Source organism: Thalassophryne amazonica, chromosome 8 (genome assembly GCF_902500255.1).
Source record: "Thalassophryne amazonica chromosome 8, fThaAma1.1, whole genome shotgun sequence".
NCBI classification, from domain to species: Eukaryota; Metazoa; Chordata; class Actinopteri; order Batrachoidiformes; family Batrachoididae; genus Thalassophryne; species Thalassophryne amazonica.
The window spans coordinates 50,022,485-50,037,884 of NC_047110.1; the positions used below are offsets into that span (position 1 = coordinate 50,022,485).

Consider the following 15,400-nt stretch of genomic DNA (forward strand, 5'->3'; position numbering starts at 1 on the left):
GTGGTGGACACCGGAAGTAAGGGATGCCGTCAAGCTGAAGAAGGAGTCCTACTTATCTTTGTTGGTAGGTGGGACCCCAGAGGCAGCTGACAGGTACCGGCAGGCCAAGCGTGCCGCAGCCCATGTGGTCACAGACGCAAAAACTCGGGTCTGGGAGGAGTTCGGGGAGGCTATGGAGGAGGACTATCAGTCGGCCTCGAAGAGATTCTGGCAAACCGTCCGATGCCTCAGGAGGCGGCAGCAGCTCTCCACTGGCACTGTTTACGGTGCGGGTGGGGAGCTGTTGACCCTGACTGGGGATGTTGTTGGGCGGTGGAAGGAGTACTTCGAGGATCTCCTCAATCCCATCGTCATGTCTTTCGAAGAGGAAGCAGAGACTGGGGACCCAGAGGCGGACTCATCCATTACCCAGGCAGAAGTCACCAAGGTGGTTAGAAAGCTCCTCGGTGGCAAGACTCCTGGTGTGGATGAAATCCGTCCTGAGTACCTTAAGTCTCTGGATGTTGTGGGACTGTCTTGGCTGACACGCCTCTGCAACATCACGTGGTGATCGGGGACAGTGCCTCTGGATTGGCAGACCAGGGTGGTGGTCCCTCTGTATAAGAAGTGGGACCGGAGGGTGTGTTCCAACTATAGGGGGATCACACTCCTCAGCCTCCCCGGTAAGGTCTATTCCAGAGTACTGGAGAGGAGAATTCGACCAATGGTCGAACCTCGGATTCAGGAGGAGCAGTGTGGCTTTCGTCCTGGTCGCAACACACTGGACCAGCTCTACACGCTCCATCGGGTGCTCGAGGGTTCATGGGAGTTCGCCCAACCAGTCCACATGTGTTTTGTGGATCTGGAGAAGGCGTTCGACCGTGTCCCTCATGGCACCCTGTGGGGAGTGCTCCGGGAGTACGGGGTCTGGGGTCCTTTGCTAAGGGCTATCCGGTCCCTGTACGACCATAGCAGGAGCTTGGTTCGCATTGCCGGTAGTAAGTCAAACCTGTTTCCAGTGCACGTTGGCCTCTGCCAGGGCTGCCCTTTCTCACCAGTTCTGTTCATTATTTTTATGGACAGAATTTCTAGGCGCAGCCAGGGTGTAGAGGGGGTCTGGTTTGGGAACCACAGAATCTCGTCTCTGCTGTTTGCGGACGATGTGGTTCTGTTGGCTTCGTCAAATCAGGACCTTCAGCGTGCACTGGGGCGGTTTGCAGCCGAGTGTGAGGCGTCTGGGATGAAAATCAGCACCTCCAAATCTGAGGCCATGGTTCTCGACCGGAAAAAGGTGCTTTGCCCTCTTCAGGTCGGTGGAGTGTCCTTGCCTCAAGTGGAGGAGTTTAAATATCTCGGGGTCTTGTTCACGAGTGAGGGACGGATGGAGCGTGAGATCGATAGACGGATCGGTGCAGCGTCTGCAGTGATGCGGTCGCTGTTTCGGACCATCGTGGTGAAGAGAGCTGAGTAGGGGGGCAAAGCTCTCCATTTACCGATCGATCTACGTTCCGATCCTCACCTATGGTCATGAGATTTGGCTCCTGACCGAACGAACGAGATCGCGGGTACAAGCAGCCGAGATGAGTTTCCTCCGCAGAGTGGCTATCCCTTAGAGATAGGGTGAGGAACTCGGTCACTCGGGAGGAGCTCGGAGTTGAGCCGCTGCTCCTCCACGTCGAAAGGAGTCAGTTGAAGTGGCTCGGGCATCTTTTCCGGATGCCCCCTGGACGCCTCGCTGGAGAGGTGTTCCGGGCACGTCCCATTGGGAGGAGGCCCCGGGGAAGACCCAGGACACGCTGGAAGGATTAAATCTCTCGGCTGGCTTGGGAACGCCTTGGGGTTCCCCCGGAGGAGCAGGGGGAGGTGTGTGTGGATCGGGAGGTCTGGGCGGCTTTGCTTGAGCTGCTGCCTAAAACAGATCCCTGTGGAACCCCAAATCTCATGTCAGCAAGGTCAGAGGTAGTGCCATTATACAAGACACATTGAGAACGACTGGACAGATATGACGTCAACCTGGCAAGGGCACTTCTAGTAATCCCCAAAAAATTCTCCAACCTATTGAGCAAAATATGATGACCCACGGTATCAAACGCAGCACTGAGATCTAACAACACCAAAACCGTAGTGGTGTCTGAGTCCAGTGAAGTTGGGACTTTGTGTAAAATGTCAATAAAAACAGAATACAACGATTTGCAAATCCTCTTCAACCTATATTCAATTGAATACATCACAAAGACAAGATATTTATTGTTCAAACTGATAAACGTGCAAATATTTGCTCATTTTGAAATGGATGCGTACAACACATTTTAAAAAAGCTGGGACAGTGGTATGTTTACCACTGTGTTACATCACCTTTCCTTCTAACAACACTCAATAAGCGTTTGGGAACTGAGGACACTAATTGTTGTAACTTTGTAGGTGGAATTCTTTCCCATTCTTATTTGATGTACGACTTCAGATGTGCATCATTCCAGGGTCTCCGTTGTCGTATTTTGCGCTTAGTACCCCCACTCTTTTACTACGAAGCCACGCTGTTGTAACACGTGCAGAATGTGGGTTGGCATTGTCTTGCTGAGGGATGTCCCTGAAAAAGACGTTGCTTGGATGGCAGCATGTGTTGCTCCAAAACCTGGATGTATTTTTCAGCATTTTGTATCTCCAGTTATACAGCTTCATGATGAAGTGTGACAGAGGAGGGTTTTCTTTCGCTAAATCTAGGCTTAGATATCAGTTGTACCTTCTGGCAAATTGTAGCTTCAGTTTCAGGTCTTCTTTTTAATAAAATCCTCCTCTACATCACTTCATCATGAAGCTGTATAACTGGGGATACAAAATGCAAAATATGCACTGTGCACAATTTCTCCAATCACGGGCAGAGAAGCCTGTAAATTCTTCTGGGTTGTCTGGATGTCTTGGTGGCTTTCCTCACTCCTCTCCTTCTCGCACAGTCACTCAGTTTTTGAGAACTGTCTCCTCCACACAGATTTACCATAGAGTGCCATACTGTTTGTATTTCTTCATAACTGATGTAAATAAAGTTCAAAACATATTCAGTGACTTGGAAATGTTCTGTATCATCCCCTGACTTGTCTGAAGAAAACTGTCAATTAAAGTAATCATTTACAGGTATTATACCAAAGGGGTTGATTACTTCTGCAACCCATCATCTTGGCTTTTATATGTTTAATTCATTTATATCAAGTTGTAGAAATTTATTTTCAGTTTGAGTCTAAGGAAGATCATTTTAGAACTTTTTACATTGAGAAGCCTGATTTACTTTTTGTATTTTGAAATGCCATAAACAAATTAAAATGCGTGAAATACCAAGGGGCTGAATACTTTTGCAAGCCACTGTATATGACAATATTGAAATACGATAATTTGGCCATATTGTACAGCCCTACTGTCAACTAGCTGAAAACTTTGAAAACTTACATCTACATTAAAAAAAATGCTTAAAGTGGCAGGGGGTTAAGAGGGCTGTAATTGGGGGGTCAGCTGAAATGCAAAAAAGAAAAATGCGTAAAAAGGTGGGAGTATGGGGAGCAGAGCCCCTCCAGAAGCTGAAAGGCAAAATAAGGAAAATGCTTAAAAAGGCGGGTGGTCTGGGGGGTGCGGAGCCCCCCCAGAAGCTGAAAGGTTTTAATCATGTTCATGCTCTCAAGAACCATTCTACTGAAAAAAGTCTGAAAGACCTAAAGGACATGGTTAGATGGCGAGGAGCTTTTCCAGGCATAGTTTAATTATTCGTATTTATTTGAAATTGTGAAGACATTTAGTAACTTTTCATTAAAATGCTCCTCTCGTAAGTTACATAATACCTCGTACATATGAATATATTTTATAATACAACGAATGTGCTCATTTATAATATAACAGCTATTAAAAGTTAATGATGAATTCACTTGGAAATGTTGAGGCTGCAGCTGCATATTATTTGTCTATGATGATGCATAATAAATGTAATTTGAGCAGTACAGTAGTAGGGAACTGCTGCAGAGCAGGAAACCCTCAGGAAATGAGTGAAGCCACTGTTTGGATTAGATGTCAGAGGGATTTCTTTCCCATAAACACTGTGGGAAAGTAATTTTTGTGCACAGTGAGGGTTGCACAGTATTGTCAGAGAAGAAGAAATAATCTCAAATATTTGTGCTAAATAATATATAATGCTAAATATGTATATAATATAATGTAGCCATTTCAGCCAGGAGCAGGAGATGTGAGCCGGAAATGTCCCGTGTAGTAAAACGAGCTTAAGGCAACTCCTTTTACTTTTTTTTACTTTTTGATTTTAATTGTGCTGTATTATGTATTGCTACTTTTTATATATACTTTTAATGTGTGTGTTTTTATTTGTGTGGATGGGAGCGACAGCCTGCCACATAATTTCCTTTGGGATTAATAGAATACTTATCTATCTATCTATCTATCTAAGCATTTGTGTCTAAAGTATGTAATCAGAATAAGGTGTAAACATGACTGCATTCATCCAGTTTCATATAGTTACTGAGGAATGCTTCATTTATTTTTTTTTTATTTTTTTTTTTTTCTGTAAATTTTTGGTCACTGGCAGTCTCACACTTTTTTGATGTGGTAATTTCACCAAAAAAACACACTGCCAGCTGCCTTCATAATTCTCTCACACCTTTAACTCCATTGAAATTGTTCCTGCTCTGTGTTTGTTAATATGACACATGGGGGGAAATAGTTTTGCATGGCTGTTTTATTTTTCCAAAAATATTTTTTTTATGAATTAGTTTTGTTTGTTTTTTTTAGTTAGGGTACAGCCTCGAGAACAAGAAAACATTTCTCTCAAACACAGTTTGGTCTTGATGCTCATATTTTCCTTGAATAAACACAAATGCATCCGCATACATACGATTCAAAAGGTACATGTACATAATCTGGTTTGGAACGGGTACAGAATGACACACAGTTGCCATTTTTTTTGGAAAGTGATGATACACATCCATGTTCTTTTAATGTTTAATACAGATGTCGATGTTGTGCTGTTGAACTTTTGCCAGTTTGTTTTTCTTTGATTCGTTTTTTCCCCCACAGTAGCAGGATTTACAGGAAGAAAATGTGTATAACTATTCTCCTCTGAAAGAGCAAGCATAACACTGAAGAGTTCATTCTTGAAGAAGCACCAGCGGAACTGAACTCATCATCAGTCAGATTCCACCCCCTTTCTTTCTTTTTGATGTGTTGTATCTTTTCTCTTTTTTTTTCGTGCTTTCTCTGCAGGATGTCTGTACTGAGTCCCTGCGTAAATCTGTCCTTGTGCCAGGGTTCGTCTCGGTGCGTCAGGGGTCACGCGCGTGCGCACGTGTGTGTGTGCATGGTGTCACACGCAGCCGTTCTCCTGCCTGGGCTTATGCACCACGGGTGTGTGCGGCGGGTAGAGGGAAGGAGCCAGAGTGCACAGGAAGCCCGCGAGCAGCGTGAGGCCCAGGCCGCCCCACGCACAGAACATGGACCAGCCGTAACCGTGACTGATGTCCTCCGGGATCCCGAACATGTAGCGAGGATAGCGGGACAGTTCGAAGTTAATCCCCGCCACACACGTGCAAAGAGAAATGATGCAGCACGTCCCTGCCAGAGAGGAAGAACAGGAGAGGGGGGGAAGAAAAAAAGTCATCCGAGCCTTACCGCCCCTACATGGCCACTTAGGGTAGTGCCCTTTATGTAAACCTGCTCTTACCTCCCATAAGGAAGAGGAGTCCGGCAACATACTGCATTAGATCGTGTTCTTTACAGCAGCCCAGCACGCCGATGATCCAGCCAAACAAGATGATGGCCACGGCCATGCCCACGAAACTCGCCGTCATCCTCTGCAGGTCTGCAAACGCGAGCAGGAGAACAACTCACAGCGTGGTGCGCACGCACCAACAAATAACACATAAATAATAATAATAACTTACGGAGCGCGTGCCACTCATCCTGCCTTATTGTCTTGGTCAGATTGATTGGGAGATTCCTGGGCAGCGATGATGACGAGTAGTAGTATTTTATTGGCGTGCAGCGCGGAACCAATCCTGTGGATGTAAACAACACAGCACTGAAATCAGATGGAGAAGATAGTGCCTTCACCCACCCACGAGCACCTACAGAGGTGCATGTTACTACAGCGTGTAACCCCCCACCCCACCTCCACCCCCAGCCCGTTTTTTTTTTTTTTTTTTTTTTTTGCGCCGACACACGAACAGCGCGTCCATGATTGCGCCTCTTGGTGTTTACTGCATGGCAGGCCTCGCGTGTCTGTGAGCAGCGATCAGCACCCTGGACAGCGCATTCCCGCACCGTGAAAAGCCCCAAACCTTTAAAGATCAGATCCTCCGTCTCCAGGTCGAAGCCCTCTCGGTGGCACTTCCTCCACAGCCCGGTGATGGTGGAGTTAAACTGCCGACTGCAGAGTGACTCCATGGCCGGTGCTGGAGGCAAGAAGTGGCGCTTGGCCCGCAGCGGCGCGCCGCCGCCGCCGGAAGCTTTCCCCGCCACGTTCCCCTGCTTGGGCAGCATGCGGAGAGGAAGGTTGTTGTTGGAGATGTAGATGTAGCCCGGATCGTTTCTTTTGTTGGAGTAATTCTTGCAGCGCTCCCTGTGCCTCCTGGCGTCGGTCTCGTACCAGTTGTCGGTGCTGATCGCGATCGCAATCAGTCCCAGGGCGCAAAAAGCCAAAAAGAGACCCGCCACCGTTAAAGTCCTCATAGCAGCCATGTTCCATGCGTGTGTCGCCTCGCTGCCGTGATGATTCCACGGGACAGCAGGATTCCGGTGCTGGGTGCTGCTGTCAGTGTGCGAGGTGGAGGAGAAATTCAGCGATGAATGGAAATCGGAAAAGCAAATAAATCCCGCAAGCAGTCATTTCTTCCATTTGTCCGCCATCACCGAAAAGAAGCAGGTGGAGAGGACGGGCATAAAGCCATCTGGGCCTCGGTGTGCTATTTTGGTTGTCTCTCCTCTGCCTGTCAACTCAGTCTAGCCCAGATCCTGGTCACTCCAACATCTCCTCCCTAGATGGAGACAAAGCAAATATTTGAAAGCACAGCGAGCCTCGGGCCTGCGCTCACTGTGCGTGTGCGTGGATCATCAAAGTTTAATGACAAAAGGCCGAAAATACACCATTTACAGCCAGGTGCATAAATATTTGGACACCGACATGATTTTTATTATTATTATTATTCTCTCCATCGTTCCCACATATAGGTCAACAACTATTTCCACAGTGAGACAATTTTTGTAATTTTGCATCTGTACGTTGCCACAATGGAGTGGAATGAAATAATTACATCAATTTTAGACCCAGTCCTTCCATTTTCAGAGGCCATAAGTAATTGGACAAACTGTGAGAGGTGGTGGTCAAGTGGATTTAAAGTTTTCCAGTTTTAAAAACATCCACCCCTGCTACATTTCTTCACATAATGTGGAGTTGCATCAGGTAGGGCATCCGGCATAAAACATGTGCCAAATCAACATGCAGCTCCACCTCGGATCTATACTGTGGCGACCCCGAGTGAAAACGAGGGAGCAGCCAAAGTGAAGTTAAGTAACCGGACAAACTACAAGAATAATTATAAATCATCATAGTTTTCTTTAGACACACAGATACATGAATATTCCAAGTCACTCAATATGTCTTCATTCACATCAGCAATTAAGTAATAAAACCTTATTACAGCATGTTAAATCGATCCAGAGCAGGCAGTTTTCAAAAGTGACTGTCCAAGAAGTGAAGGAAGCCATCAAGACACCCATGATAACTCTGAAGGCTTCTGTGGCTGTGATTGGAGAAAATGTGAGGGATTGGGAAAAGGAGCTGGGCTACCAAGTATATCTGAGTTTGATTCCCAGTCATGCTGTCTGTCGTTGGACAAAATACTTCATCTGCATTAACTTATTCCACTCACTGGTCTTGGTTGAGTAAGTAGCGTACAACACCTTGATGTCATGCCAAGTTCGTGAAGCCATCACAAAATGGAATAGATTTTGGTAATGGTGCCATGAAAAAATTTTGCGATGCATCAAAAAATCTGGGATGACATGGGTGGGAGGGGGTGTTGGGGTTATGGTTAAGGGTTGTGACCCAGTCTCACAGCAGTTCCTGATGGCATTACAAAAAGTATATTAATCTTTTGGTTCGTGACGGGGCCACGAATATGGGACATGCTTCATGATGGGGGCATAAATTCATTTCGTGAGAAGGGCACAAAATGTGGGGTGACGGGGCCCTGGGGGGGTTATGGTTAGGGTTAGGGGAGGGTAGACACTTACGCTACATTATGGTTAGAGTTAAGAGAAGGAGGAGGATTATAAGTAGCAAAATTTTTAAAAAGTGTCACACAAATTGGGTGCTTTTTGCATCAGGGCCATGGAAAAAAACGTAAGACTGGGTTAGTGCTAAAATTGGTGAGTGAAGGGTGACAGCATCACGAAAATTAATACATTTCTTGATGGTATCAGGAAAAAAAATGTAAAGTTAGTGGTACACTGACGAGTCTTGTTGAAAGACCTTTTTGGTCTTTTTGCTGTTTTACTTTCAGTTGTCACAACTGATTCATGTCACAGTCCAATTTCACATACAATAAGCAAACAATAATTTACCTGTAGAAATAAGGTCTGTTAACACACTGAAAATTTTTAAATCTGCTGTTAAACATCATCTTTTTAGTGAATTGTTTTCACCAGGAATCAAACACTGTTATGTATTTTTAATTTTATAACATCTGGTCCTGATCTCATTAACCATATTACTATCTATCTATCTATCTTGAGAAAATTTCTGAAATGTCCCGTGTAGTAAAAGGAGCTTAAGGCAACTCCTTTTACTTTTACTTTGATTTTAATTGTGCTGTATTATGTATTGCTACTTTTTATATATACTTTTAATGTGTGTGTTTTTATTTGTGTGGATGGGAGCGACAGCCTGTCACATAATTTCCTTTGGGATTAATAAAATACCTACCTACCTACCTATCTATCTATCTATCTATCTATCTATCTATCTATCTATCTATCTATCTATCTATCTATCTATCTATCTATCTATCTATCTATCTATCTATCTATCTATCTATCTATCTATCTATCTATCTATCTATCTATCTATCTATCTATCTATCTATCTATCTATCTATCTATCTATCTATCTATTATTATTATTATTATTATTATCAATATCGTAATAGCGAAGTGGCCTCTGTGTGCATGCGTGTGTGTGTGTATGGCTTTGATCATGCAGAAACTGGGGAGAGCTGACATTTGCCGTTTGGTATGCTTATGTATTTTACATCAAGGATGAATGCTGCTAAAAAGCAAAGTGGATAGGATAAATATTTTGGAGAAATTAGAAATTTTAGCTAACCAGTAAACAATAGACATTGTGCTGCAATGCACTATGGGAGCTCAGTGTTTTGGGGTTAAAAATGTTGTTAGTGTTATTGATTTAGTGTGTTTTTGAAGTTCATTTGGTTTAGTCAATTTAGTTAAGTGTCATGTTACCATGATTGAAAAGAGTATTGCTTTGATGTATTCTACCACCATCTCTGTTTCTGTGTGTGTAAAAAATTAAAAGCACCTGCTTGCAGCAGAATGTAGAAAAAAAAAAAGCAGCAGCAGCAGCAGCAGCAGCAGCAGCAGCAGCAGCAGCAGCAGCAGCAGCAGCAGCAGCAGCAGCAGCAGCTCTGTGTGCATGCAACTGGGGAGAGCTGACATTTACCATTTGGTATGCTGATGTATTTTGGGTCAAGGATGAATGGCAACAAAATGAAACATTGATAGGACTAATATTTTTGGAGAAACTACGGGTATTAACTAATGTTGCTAATTATATTCTGGACTAACACACCATTCCAGCAGGGGGCGGTAAATCATCTTTATATTAAAAGTGTGAGTGAGTGCATGCGTACGTGCATGCATGCGTGATTTTATTTACTAAGTTCAATGTAAGTACATAATATAATGTAATGTAATGTAAATATGTTAAAAATACATGGATGACACAAGAAAGTGAAAACATTTATTTCTATTGTAGTCCATTTAAAACTTAAATGATAAAACAGAAGTTATAATAATAATAATAATAATAATAATAATAATAATAATGTGTATATGATAACAAGAACCTAAACAATTGATAAATACATTTGTACAGTATATTAACATTAAAAATTACATAATTACAGGAAATAAAAGGTCCTAAAAACATTCTGGACTCACACACCATTCCAACTCATTATACAAGCTACCACCCTTGAAAAATGTCAACTAGCTATTTCATAAACACTACCCAATCTGAGCCTGTGCATCCCCACGGGCAACACGCTAGTCATTGTTATTATTGTTATTATTTTTATTGTTGTTGTTATTATCTAATTTTTAGTCTAGTGATTTATTATTATTATTATTATTATTAGTAGTAGTAGTAGTAGTAGTAGTAGTATTATTAGTATTATTATTATTATTATTATTAATATGTATATGTCACGGTCATGAATGAGAGAAGCTCTTCAGCATCTCACCATGTCAATTAGGTCCTTTTTTTTTTAGTAAATGCTTTAGGGGAGCATTAGCACGGCTAAAACCTTTCAGCCTTTTTATGCATTTTTCTTTATTTGTCTCTCACATGCCTGGAAGCTCCTCACCATCTAACCATGTCATTTAGGTCCTTCAGGCTTTTTTCTGTAAAATGGTTCTTGGGAGCATGAGTATGGTTAAAACCTTTCAGCTTCTGTGGAAACCTTTCCGCTTCCAAGTCACTGAATATGTCTTGGACTTTATTTACATCAATTATGAAGAATACAGAATTTTCTTTCACCAAAACATCAAATCTAGGCTTGCATCTCAGATGTACTTTCTGACTTGAATTCAGCGCTCAAGGCTACACTGGATAAGGTTGCATCTCCTCTTTTAAGGACACGCCTTCCCAAGGCACATTTGCCTTAGTTCGGTGGTTACTTGCATGACCTTAGGCAGAAGGCTAGAGGTTTTGAATGGAAATGGCATAGTTCCAAATTAGAGGTGCTCCACCTTGCACAGCGTGATTCTATCTTAGATTAAAAACATGCACTACTGGCTATAAAGCGGGCCTATTATTCTAATTTGATCAATAAAAACAAGCATAACTCAAAGTTTTTGTTTGAAACAGTAGCATTTCTCATTCATGGGCAGCCACCTGTTATTCACTCTCCGTTTTGAGCACAGGACTTCTTGGACTATTTCGAGAAGAAAATTGAGGATATTAGGTTGAGCATATCTCAGCAGGCCTTGGCCCAACCACTGCATCCTGCTATGGAGGTGGATGCTACCATTGAGGTGTTACCCAGATTTACAGATTTTGATCAGATTTACAGATTTTGATGGTATCTTGCTAGGTGTACTGACAAAGCTTGTGATGTCTACAAAAAGCAGAACCTGCTTATTTGATCCCATACCAACAAAACTGTTTAAGGATCTATGGCCCATTCTTGGGCCGACTGTGCAGGAAATGATAAATCTCTCACTAACTTCTGGATCTGCTCCTAAATGTTTCATGTCTGCAGTGATTAAACCATTACTTAAGAAATCCAATCTTGACCCTAGTGTATTGAAAAATTATAGACCGATATCAAATCTATCATTTTGTTCTCAAGTCCTGTAAAAAGTGGCTGTGCGACAGCTCATGGACCACCTCATTGAGAATAATCTTTTTGAGCCATTGTAGTCTGCTTTTAGAAAATATCACTCCACAGAGACAGTACTTACTAAAGTTGTGAATGACCTTTTGCGAGCAATGGGCTCGGATACCACTGCAGTCTTGGTGCTATTGGATCTTAGTGCTGCGTTTGACACCGTGGATCATCATATACGAGGTCTGTCCAAAAAGTATCATACCTTTTTATTTTTTTTCAAAAACTATATGGATTTGAATCACGCAGCAAAAAACACCTCCGTCTTGGAAGTCTCACAGGACATGTTGGGACATGTCCAGCTGTTACACAATTTCTCGGATACTCACTCGACTGAAAGCCATCGAAAGCCGTCTGAATCTTCTGAATGGTTTCTAACACGGAGGTGTTTTTTTTTTGGTGCGCGTCCTGAGCTGCTTCGTGCTGACGCGCGAAATCCTCCGCACGTCTTTCATTACAAAATCTCCTGTAACAGTGGAATGTGCCGCAAAAGTGCTATGTCCAGCTCTGTTGCCATTTCTGTGGTAGTCACATGATGTCCCGGATCAACACAGCATTCAGTTTAGAAATGATCTGGTCGTTCCAGCCTGTCAAATGGCCGCTCGGCGCGCCGCGCGTCCTCCGCCGCTGTGGGCCGTCTTTAAAAAGGTTTTAACAGTCCATAATCCGCATGATGCCGACAGAATCTTCACTGATATCCAACTGAATCTATTGAATGGTTTCCAACTGCCTGTCTCTAACAGTTTCTGAAAAAAATTTCATGGAGCAAAGCGGCAGTCTCTCAGCAAGTTCTCAGACAAAAGAAATCCGACGGGAGGGGTGGACCAGTGCTCACTCAAAGCCTGCCCACAGGCGAATGACGCAACCGACAGGCGTGGAAAAACTCACGCATGCGCACGAAGGTTCAAGCTTGGCTGATGCAATCACACGTGATTCAAATCCATATAGTTTTTGAAAAAAAAAAAACAGGTCCGATACTTTTTGGACAGACCTCGTATTACTCAATAGGCCAGGAATTCATTTTGGGATTACTGGAACTGCCCTTGCATGGTTGACGTCATATCTGTCCAGTCATTCTTACTGTGTGTTGTGCAATGGCACTTCCTCTGATCTTAGGGACATGACGTTTGGGGTTCCGCAGGGATCCATTTTAGGCCCCCTGCTTTTTCCCTTTATGTAGCACCCCTTGAGAATATACGGCAGCGTTTTGAGATTGCCTTTCATTGCTATGCTGATGACACCTAATTGTACATGCCAATAACTGCTGATAATCTCATTCACATAAAATCTTTGGAATATTGCCGTGCATCAGTGAGAAGTTGGATGTATAGTAACTCCCTAGTTTTAAATTCTAATAAGACTGAAGTAACACATAAGCTAGCGCTTATCTTAGGTTCATGTGTTATACATCATACGGATGAAGTGAGGAATCTTGTGGTAATTTTCGATCCTACGTTGTCTTTTGACCTCCACATTAGAGACATTACGAGGACTGCTTTCTTCCATTTGTGAAATATAGCAAAGATTCATCCCATCCTGTCTATGGCTGATGTTGATTCATGCGTTTGTCTCTTCTAGATTGGACTATTGTAATGCTCTATTTTCTGGTTTACTGCAGTCCAGTATTAGGGGTCTTCAACTGGTTCAAAATGCTGCTGCCAGACTTTTGACACTTGCACCTCCCTATCTGGCTGACCTGGTAAGCCCCTATGTACCAGCTCGGGCCCTGGGTTCGCAGGGTGCAGGAATTTGTTTGTGTTCCCAGGGTGAACAAAAAGTCTGCTGGTCACAGAGCTTTCTCCTACTGTGCCCCAGCTCTGTGGAACGATCTCCCGGGACACATACGGCAGTCGGATACTGTGGAGACTTTTAAATCACATTTAAAGACTCATTTGTTTTCCTTGTTTTATCATTAGTTTATGTGTTTTTATTCTTGTGTTCTTTTAAGGTTTTATGGTCTTTTTATTGTGCTTTAAATTTTTTAATTCAGTTTTCTCTGTTTTTATTATGCAGTGTGAAGTGACGAGGCGATCCCATCACAAATTGCGCTATATAAATTAATAAATTTAAAATTTGAATTTGGTAAATTGTAGCTGAAAGTTCAGGTCTTCTTTTAAGAAAATACTCCTCTACACCACTTCAACAGGAAGCTGTATTTTATATTTTTAATTAATTTATATCAAGTTGTAGACATTTGCTTTCAGTTTGAATTTAAGGAAGATAACTTTAGATTTATTTATTTGTATTTGAAATGGCATAAACAAATTAAAATGTATGAAATGCCAAGTGTTCCAATGCTTTTGAGTACAGTTGAGAAACACTCTGTGGCATGTGTATTTGTAAGTGAAATGCATCCTCCTGGTGTCACTCAGAGAGCAAAATTAAGTGGTTATTTAAGTCCTTCAGACAGCAAAATTAAGAGGTTATTTAACCCACAGCTGCCTGCTCGTTTAAAAATCACTAGAGACACATGCATATATAAGACAACCTGAAATAAAGGAGAAATACAGCTTTTAACAACCTGGACCTCATTCCTGCATAAAATATGGTCGTTTACTCACTAATATAACTTTGGTGTCATTATTAGTCCATGGTTCAAATGACGTGTTCAGTTCAAATCTGAGGCAAACATTTTTCTTCTTCTACTAAGGTGGATTATAACTTTTTGTGGTTCACAGCACCAACTAGTGGACAGGAGGAACCTAGCAGTCAATGTGACTGATTTCAAAATCCAGTTCTTTTCAACCAGATGTGGGTGCCATGACATGACAATCATCTGTGTCCAATCAGATTTCAGGGGAGTGCGGTACAACCCTGGCCTCCGCTATAGCTCCACCCATGCCAGGAAGTGTTCAACATTTGACATTTCCTGTTTCACTGTGGTCTCAAAATTTGGCACTTCCTGTTTCATTGTGAACTTGCCACTGAGTTCCCTCAAGTTTCCATGGGATCTCATCTGTCAGTCCAGGAAGTGCCGATCCAGGAAGTGTTTGACATTTGACATTTCCTGTTTCACTGTGGATTCAAAATTTGGCACTTCCTGTTTGGGACTCCCTGCATCATGAGTGAGCTTCACACCGCTGTGTGTCTCGTGACAAATAAGGACCACATTGGAAATAAGCATTTTTGCTTTCATGTGTTATCCTAGTTTTTAATGTCATATTTACATGATGGGGGTTTGTATCTTCATTATTTGCCAAATAAAAAACTAATAAAAAAAATACAGGTAATGTACAGTACATAATGTCTTCAGTGGGGTGTTTGTGTTTGTATCCCAAGCATGGGGGTGGGAATGGGGTTTAGGTAGATAATTAAATTTAGAGTCAGTAAACATGTAGCTGAGAGATTATTTCTTCCCCACATTGAGGCTTTTCAGGTTTCAAATCCCGCAAAACCTCGGAGAGGTCGCCAAGCTGCAAGATCTCAGTAACATTGAGAACTGCATTGAGACGCTCTGATCACGCTGCACTTTAACCGCTGCACACAGACAACAGCAATAACATCGCAACATAAAACTATTTTTTATATTGTGCCTAAAACTCTCATGAATATATTCTCTGGGTTTTTAGACGTTGTTACTGCGTTTGTTTTATGTAAACATGCAAGAATCACAGGCTGTCTCTCCGTTATTTTCAATGGGAGCTGCTGTGAGCTACACTCGCTTCCTGTCGTTCTGGGAGAAAGTGAAGTTTGCTCTTTGATGTCTTGATTATTGTCCCTTACAACACTGTTTATCCTCTTTGTTCCAGACT

General features: G+C 42.6%; 1 protein-coding gene across 1 annotated transcript in view; it reads right to left on the reverse strand.

Annotated features, from left to right (window-relative positions):
* The window catches only part of si:ch211-87j1.4 (transmembrane protein 178B), a 9,832-nt gene extending 3,130 nt beyond the window's left edge, over window positions 1-6,702 (reverse strand). The window contains exons 1-4 of the mRNA XM_034176179.1: window positions 6,303-6,702; window positions 5,907-6,020; window positions 5,687-5,824; window positions 5,312-5,577 (exon numbers count right to left, since the gene is read on the reverse strand). Of these exons, the coding sequence (XP_034032070.1) occupies window positions 5,330-5,577; window positions 5,687-5,824; window positions 5,907-6,020; window positions 6,303-6,702 (900 nt within the window). The 3' untranslated portion in view covers window positions 5,312-5,329. The remainder of the gene's footprint in view (window positions 1-5,311; window positions 5,578-5,686; window positions 5,825-5,906; window positions 6,021-6,302) is intronic.
* Window positions 6,703-15,400: the final 8,698 nt, after the last annotated feature.